This window comes from Trichechus manatus, unplaced genomic scaffold, assembly GCF_000243295.1.
Source record: "Trichechus manatus latirostris isolate Lorelei unplaced genomic scaffold, TriManLat1.0 scaffold00090, whole genome shotgun sequence".
Taxonomy (NCBI): Eukaryota; Metazoa; Chordata; class Mammalia; order Sirenia; family Trichechidae; genus Trichechus; species Trichechus manatus.
This window is the reverse complement of record NW_004444026.1, coordinates 2,270,077-2,278,773: the sequence shown is the minus strand read 5'-3', so window position 1 is coordinate 2,278,773 and position 8,697 is coordinate 2,270,077. Positions and strand designations below refer to the sequence as shown.

General features: G+C 46.7%; 1 protein-coding gene across 2 annotated transcripts in view; it reads right to left on the bottom strand.

Moving 5' to 3' along the window:
- Positions 1-6,206: 6,206 nt before the first annotated feature.
- GPAT4 (glycerol-3-phosphate acyltransferase 4) overlaps positions 6,207-8,697 on the bottom strand; it is a 26,665-nt gene continuing 24,174 nt past the window's right edge. For both annotated transcript variants that reach the window (XM_004382076.2, XM_023736641.1), the window contains one exon: positions 6,207-6,651. In XM_004382076.2, coding sequence (XP_004382133.1) covers positions 6,543-6,651 — 109 coding nt within the window. In that variant the 3' untranslated portion in view covers positions 6,207-6,542. The remainder of the gene's footprint in view (positions 6,652-8,697) is intronic.

The window sequence follows — 8,697 nt, the reverse complement described above, 5'->3', positions numbered from 1 at the left end:
TAGGGAGGAAAGGAGGGGTTTGTCCATACCCAGAAAACAGAAAGAGGGAGCAAAGGGGGTCTAAGAACATCTTGACCTAAAACTCTGGGTGTGATCAGATGGGCACCGACGAGCTAACCTCCTCCTGACCTCATTGCCTGCCATTAAGAACCAAATCTGCAACCTGTGGAAGGGCTACATGTGCACTCGAAATGCATTTAGGGACCCAGAGGGTCAAGGGAAGGAAACACACTGTCACAGCTATCTCTAGGATCCTCCTTTCTGGAAACTTCACGTCTCCTCCCTTACTGCCAAGAGGGACAGACAGAGCCTCCCAACCTCCACTGTCCCCCTGGTGTCCTACTGCCTGGCTATACCAACAGGTGGTGCAGATGCCTGCTGGTTGATGGCCCAAAGACTCTTGGTAACTCCTTTGTGCCAGAAGGAATGTGTCTACTGCCGACCTCACTCTCCTTGCCCCCCATCAGCAACTACCGTGGAAGCAGCAAAGAAACTTCCCTGTCCCATAGTTCAACATATTTGACCTGGAAGTAAACTCATGGAGGACAAGAAACCCTAAGACCATTCTTCTCCACCTTCCCCGCTGAAGTCCAGCTAACAACAGAGTGTAATGAGCATGGACAGGGAAAGTGAGGTGAGAGGAATCGACGAAGTCTAGAGGTAAGCCCCCGAGTGAGACGTTTTGAAAAAGTCTTTGGTTTTACCTTGAAAGTGAACTTTAATTTTGCACTTGTGAGGTGCAAAATGTATTTCATGTTGCTCTTGTTCTAGAAAGTTGTACCAATGCTATCCTGTGGCTCCCCTGACCTGGGCACACCACTACACATCCCTTGAGATGTGCTCAAGCCTTGAGCACAGGCCTAAAGGGTCCTTTGAAGAGAAGCTGGGCTCCCTTTACCAATCTCCTGCACGTGGGGATAGATGGGTCACGCTCCTGCAAACCACTATATTGATACTTACCTGCTCGGGGGAACATCTGCACCTGGTTCTCTTCTGCTTTCTGGCTTCCTTTAGAGCTTTCGAGCTTCCCTATTCACCTTTAAGGCCCCAGGATGCAGCAGTTTTTATCCTTGGTCTCAGTTGCAAAAACTGCTGCCAAGTTGAAAAGCATTAAAGCCCCGGCTGAAATTTTTATTTAGCAATCCCAGCTTTCAAAAACACTTCCCTGTTAACAACCATCACACTGAATACGAATGGAAAAGAAGTCGGCAGCAGTCGCCTGGGTAAGGGCAGGGTCGAGTTCCAACTATTAGTTTTAAGGAAAAAATTTTACCAGACAGATTTCTTTGGACTGAGGATTCTGGTTCTATATTCAGCAGTTGGGTTGCTGTATAAACAACGATCTGTTTGGGGTCATATTAGTCTCAATGAAAAGGTATCAAACCATCAACAGCAAATTTTATGCCAATGAAAATCTCACAAAAAAAGATTTCCAATCTTCAGTTACTGGCTCGCTTTTAAAAATAATCCACACAGTCAAATCTCTACGTAACAAAACACAGACCATCTCTTGGGATCTCCTGCTACAAGATGTGGCTTTGGTGGAGACTAGGGCAGGAAGGAGGCCAAAAGGTCCTACAGTCGATCTTTTCTCCTTTATTCCAGAATGTCTGTTTGCAAAGGGTGGGTGCCTGCTCCAGGGGACACCTTTCAGTCCAGGTGCGGACTGACCAGTGGCCCCCTCTGCAGCCCAGGGAGAAGGTCCGTGCTATCCCATAATGCAATTGGGGTGGGGGAGGCGGTGTCCGGCCCGGGTACCTCATCACTTTCTGGAGCAAACAGAAAGTTCTTGACACGGTGCCCTCTGGTCTGCGGCTGCTCCCTGTAGAGTGAGGCTCAGACTGACGGAGATAAAGTTTCCCTGGGCCCAAGTTCCAAACTCGGCTGTTTTGTTTCTGTTAAAATGCAATTGTTTTTCTCTGGAGTGTTCAGTGACTGGTCCGCGTCAGGAAGATGTATGAAAAGCTCCACTTCAATTCAGCATCCCTTTTCTCCCAGACAAACACGGTTGGATTTTAATAAATCAAAGAGCCACACTGTTTAATAAAAATTTATTGACTTACAAGTGATTATTTATCAAAAGACCATTAATAGCAGGTCCTGAAATGATGTGTTACTGGGTGGTGCTGGGAGACTAATAGGAAATCAATGCAGCTGGCCGGCCGGAATGCATATGAGAAGCGCCCCCACCCCCGACAGCTAGCGCAATTTCACCAGCAAAATACACCAGACGCTACCCTGGTGCAATGAAAAGTTCCCCCTTTTTATTTATCGTTTACAAATGAAATGATCAATACTTTTAATCTAGAGCAAAATTTATTAACTTTCCCATCGGAGAGAGACATATTGACTGGGGGGAAAGGGGGTGTTAGAGCAATGGAAGATGGATGGATGGCTGGATGGTCGTCTCTTAACCTGTCCAGGAGTCAGTGTGCATGCAGCTGCCCTTCCAGCACTGACATCCCAGGCCACCCAGCAAGGTGCGACTGGAGAAATCAAGTCTGGCCACCCAGGACGCAGAGCAGATGGATGGGACCTGAGACACAGTTTTTCATGCATCAGGGGACAACAGGACATAGACAGTTGCATGTTTGGTCAATCCCAGGGCGGAAACAGCAGGATTTATAGACCCAGAAGATTACCGAAGAACAGGGTTAGTGCCCACCACTAGTAGGGGGCTGCTGCGAGGGTATGCAACAAGATGGTGCCCAAGGATGCGATCCACGGTCTGGAATAGGCATTCAGGGCACCGTGGAGCACTCCCCCCAACCTCTCACACGCCAAACCTGATCATCTCTGAATGAAGAACAGTAACAGAGAGTGGGGTCTGAGGCAGTAAAGAATCAAGTTCCAAAGTTGACAAAGATGTCATCTCAAAGTGCTCCGTCAAGCTTAGCTTGCTGAGCGCTGGCCTGGCTGACAGCCCTCACTGAGCTTCCTGTGTCAGGGGCATTTTGCTAGCTGTATTAGAAAGTTCTTGCTCTAACTAGCTCGAAAAATCTCACGTTTGCTACAAAAAAGTGTTTGCCAAAATCCACAACCAAAGCCACCCAGCCCAAGAGAAGTATGGGCCCAACTCTACAATCACCTACAGTACTTGAGGGGTCTCCTTTTTGGAGGTTAGTCTCATTAGCCCCAATGTTTTGGAGGAAGCAAATAGATTCAAAACTGATTTCTCATGTCTGCACCCAGGTTTTAGAAGCCAAAACTGAACGATGAGTTTAAAATTACAGATTTCAGAGATGGAGGTCACTTAGCCCAATTCCCTCATTATAGATCCGGTAACTGACCCAGAGAAACAAAACAGCAAATGGAGTAGCAGGGTTTGGCAGGAGGATAAGAAGCTGGCCAGTGCTTGTACCAGTAATTAATGTCACTTGGTTTTATTGCAAGACCATCCTCATCCCTGCTGGGGTCACAGAACGAACATATTTTGTACTCTGTGTTGTTTTACATATTTCTTTGTTGTTATTCCTAAATGCCAAGAGGTCTTACCACGTAAGACCAACTTAGTTATCTCAAGCCACCAAATATTCGGACTTAGGGATAACTTGGGGCCTGCAGGATCCCCAGTTAGAAAGGATGGTACACTATGATGCTTACAACATACTTATAAAACAGCACTAAGTAAAAACCTGAGATTGTTATTTTTGCAGGTATAATTCACATCCCTTCTCCTCACCGTTAGTACAAGAGTGAAACAATCATTGCCAAGTTTCCACAAAGATTTCTTTACATAGCAATGATTCTAAACCAGGTTCTCCCAATACCCGGCTATGTCATCAGCAAGAGACAGGTTTGTTGAAAAGAATGTGAGAAAACTAAAAAAAACAACTGTATATATGTATTTATGTATATGTATATACATATATATACAGTTGTTAGGTGCTGTCGAGTCGGTTCCGACACATAGCTACCCTGTGTACAACAGAACAAAACACTGCCCAACCCTGCACCATCCTCACAATCACTGCTACGCTTGAGCCCATCGTTGCTGTTGCAGCCATGGTGTCAATCCATCTCGTTGAAGGTCTTCATGCATATACATGTATATATATATAAGTCATGAAATAAAAGTATTAAACAACAGGAAGCTGAAAAGTTAGTGTTTGTTTTTTTGAAGGGAACCTGACCTTCAAGACCCATTTTTAAAGATCATCCCAGATGGCTTTTAAACACTGTAAACTGCACCTCCAACAAAGGCTGAGGAAACACTGGTGGCATAGTGGTTCGGAGCTACAGCTGCTAACCAAAAGGTTGGCAGTTCGAATCCACCAGGCGCTCCTTGGAAACTCTATGGGGCAGTTCTACTGTGTCCTGTAGGGTTGCTACAAGTTGGAATCGACTCAACAGCAACGGGTTTGGTTTTTTTTGGTTTATAAAGGCTGAAAACTATTTTTTCTTGTCTAACATTCTGTAAAACAGTTCAAAAGAGGCTGTTATTATAGTCCTAATAGAGTTTTTACTTGAGAGAAAAAGTTAGAAGATGGAATTTTTCACTGGTTAGCAATATTCCAGGTAAGAGGAAATGGGAAGCCATTTAGGGAGGTAGGAGAAAGGCTGTTAAGGGTGACTCTGGAGTCCCTGGGCGGTGCAAACAATTAAACACTTGACTACTAACCAAAAGGCTGTCAGTTCAAACCCACCCAGAGGCACCTCGGAAGAAAGGCTTGGCAATCTGCTTCTGAAGGTTCACAGCCTTGAGAACTCTATGGAGCAGTCCTACTCTGCACACAAGGGAATTAATTCAATGCCAACTGGTTAAGGGGTCACATAAGACAGAGTTCCCAAGTATGACAGAGTGTTCTCAGTTCAACAGCCTTAGGAGTAACGTTTCACTCCCCACCACATCCCCAAACCCCAGGCCAGAGGGCAACCTTGGAGATGACATTTACCATGACTGGTGCAAAATCCTAAAACGAATCATTGCCTTGTCACGGATGGAGAGAAGGGAGAGAGGATGAGTGGGCAGGTGGGCGGGTGGATGAAATGTAGGGGTGAGGCAATGTTCTCTTCTGATGGTTGAAATTGGTGGACCCCAGAAGCAAGAGTCGACAAGGGTTGTTTGGCTTTGGATCTCCTCTGACAGACTTTCAGGCAGGCCCGTGAGGCCCAGGAAGCCTGGTTTCCTCTCCGGCTGCACCAGACACCCAACTGCCTATTCTATCACCCTCTTGCCCTTTCCAGGGCCTCCTGCTTCTACCTGTAGTTACTCGCTTTTTCCCACCATGCCCTGCCATCCACAATGACCTGGCCATCTTTCATTCTCACCCCTAACTCAATGAAACAGGCCCCCCATTACACGCTTCTAGCCTCTGACTCCCATTTGTGGAGAAATCCACATCTCGGTCTATGCTGGAAATTCTAAACTGGCCCCGTGCATCTGTGAAGGAGAGAGCTATGCGTACATCTGAAATGAGTAGTTTATCCTTTTCTGAACAATACTAGCCTTCATTCCAACAGTCAGTCCCAGGGTTATGTTCAAGTAAGAAAATCGTCATTTTGACAAGAAACATGTTATACAGGGCTACATCTAGGGAAGAAAGACAGAAGGGAAAAATCCCTCAATTCATTCACCATCCAAAACAATTTTATTTACTCACAAAAACAAACCCAAAGGCCTGCGCAGCAGCTCGGAGCTGACCCCGTCCTGCCACATTTCACGGACCTGTACTTATAACACTGAGCATTACTTGTCCTTCATGCATAGTAGCACTTTAATCCCCACAACAATCCTGTGAGGTAGGTATCACCACCCCTCCCCTCCTGATCCATGTCACAGATGGGGAAACTGAGGCACACATTAACAAAGAGCGAGTCACACAGGGAGCTCAGGGCCAGCACTGGAGTCTGAATGCAGAATGACTCCTGGTTCTCACCACAAACCAGCCAGTGGTTGGCTGGCCTCTTCCCATTCCCTTTGGTGACTTCCCATGGGTAGCAGCACAAGAATTTAAAACTTTCTTTTGCTGAAAGCCCCTGCAGGCTACAGTTTTCCTTCTACCAAGTCTGTGGAGCTTCAAGGCTGCGGGGCCATGGTAAGGCTGAAGCAAGCCACCGTGCCTCAGCAGTGCCTCTCCTCAAGAGCAGGAGGACTCTTCCCAGCAGAGCACCCTGGGATGTGGGCCTCTGTGACCGACTAACATTCCTAACATCCCTGACGGGAATGTGGCTGGTTCTTCCTAAACACTCAGCCCCACACAACGTGCACAGGTGGAGAGTCGACTTTAATGGCATTCCTCCAATGGAATTCAGTGTAAAAGAAACAAAAAGGCATCTCCTCCCGGGCAGCAACACCCAGTAGCATTCACTTCAGACAGCCAGAGGGCAGGCTGCACTGCCCCAGGGCCCAGGGGTCCTGGCGCGGCTGAAGAAGCTGGAATTCTCGGGTCCAGAGCAGCCAGAGGAGCCCCGGAGTCTGGAAAGGATGCAGCATGGGGGCAGCAGCAGCGATGGTGGCGGCGGTGGCAGCAGCGACAACTCCAGCTGGCTCACGTGTCAGGATTCGAGCATGGTGGCTCCAGCCAGCGCAAGGCGAGGACTCAGGAACGGCTCCTGTCCTCATGGTTCCCAACAATCATCTTGCTATACAGCTTCTGTTGCTCCTCTTTGAATGTGTCCTTCACCTTCTCCCTCTTCAGGCCACCATCCCTGATGAGAGAAAGGCTGGACATCAGAGCAAAAAGGCTTCCTACCCACCCCTGTATCACAGGAAGACGCAGTGCGTTACTCACAAACCAAGACCAACCTGCCAGAAACAAAAGCCCTCCATGGCCCCCTCAGTGAGATGACCTCTGAGTCAGCCCTGGATTCTGGGAATCCACCCTTTCTACCTCAAGACTCTCACTCTTGCCCTGGGGTCAGAATCCACTACTTGTAAATAAAACTGAAGAAATAAAAATAAAACAAAATACAAGGCAAGATTTAAAAAAAAAAAAAAAGAATTCACTATTCATATTCAAGGTATTTTATAACTGATTTAACCTACCAAGGACTTTAAAATTCTTTTTACTGTCACGTACATCCTCACCTGGATAAAGCGGTATGCTGGCATTATGGACGGGGAGCCAGGCTTTAAAATATGAGATACACGGAGTCTCAATAAGTAATGAGTAAAATTCACACCCAGTACTCCAAATTCATGCGAACAACTAACACAGGGCAAATTCAAGTTCTTACTTCTTCCATGCTTAGGGGATTAAGCATCTTGTCATTAGTTTCCACTGAGCCGACTCCGACTCCTGGCAACCCTATGTGTATCAGAGTAGAACTGTGCTCCATAGGGTTTTCAAGGCTGTGACCTTTCAGAAGCAGATCCCCAGGCCTGTTTCCCGAGGCGCCTCTAGGTGGGTTCAAACTGCCAACCTTTCAGCTCGTAGTCAAGCACTTAACTATCTGCACCACCCAAGGTCACCTATGAAAGTACCTTAAATGGAGTAACGTTCAGACTCAACTAACTCTCTAAGTCCTGACCACCTGGCCTCTCCGCCTCCCTCCAGTATCCCTAAACCAATCCTCTAGAGTTAGATTTATTTCTTCACAGCTCCATTCCCACCCACCTTACTCATCAACTCCTTGCCTCAACTCTAGAATTATCACCACCCTTAGTAACTGCTGAAAATCTAAGCCCGCCCTCGTTCTTTCTGCTATACCTTTGAAAAGCTGCCACACATGTCTTAGTTAGGCCTCAGTGACAGGGAACAATAACCATTACAAGCTCTGGAAGCCTGACAAACCTGGGTGCAAAATCCAGCTCCAGTGCTTACTTTGTGACCTTGTAAAGGTTACTTAACCTCTCTGAGAGTTTCAGTTTCTCATCTGTAAAATGGGAACAATAAGATTTATACTTCATGGGATTACTGAGAATGAAATAATATTATTATACAGGACATAAGCACAACATCTGGCACATAGCAAGTGCTCAATAAATGCTAGCATTTTAAAAAGGCCACAATCTGAGAATCCACAGTTCAGTTTAAAATTTGGATCTCTACACTTTCTTTTCCCATAATGCTCACCTAAGTCAAATGCCCTCCAGAGCAGACTCTTTCACTTGTTGTGTTGTTAGATGCGATCAAGTCGATTTCAACTCATAGCGACCCCATGTGACAGAGTAGAACTTCCTCACAGGGTGTCCCAGGCTGTAATCTTTACAGAAGCAGATCACCAGGCTTTTCTTCCACGGAGCAGCTGGGTAGATTCAAACTGCCAACCTTCTGGTTAGCAGCTGAGCACTTACCTGTTGTGCCACTAGGGCTGGAGGGTATAATAGTTTCCCTGAACTAGCACTCACCCCTACCAATCTCCTGTTAATTGGAGTGTAACTATCTCACACTCTAGTATAGCGGTCAGCAGGGGTGGATTATCCAATAGGCGAGGTAAGCACGGTGGTTTCCTTGCTTACCAGATCATGTGTAGTGAACAATTTCCCGTGGAAACAATTTCACATGGGAAATTGTTCACTACAGATTAGTAAGGAAGCCCATGCTTACCTTGCTTACTGGGTCATCTGCCCCTGTCAGGGACTGTAAATTTGAAGAGGCTTTGATTCTGTAGGAAGGTGCTGTGCTTGACTGCTAGCTGAAAGGTTGGCAGTTTGAACCCACCTAGAGGCGCCTCGGGAAACAGGCCTGGAGATCTGCTTCTGAAAGGTCACAGCCTTGAAAACCCTATGGAGCAAGTTCTACTCTGATACAC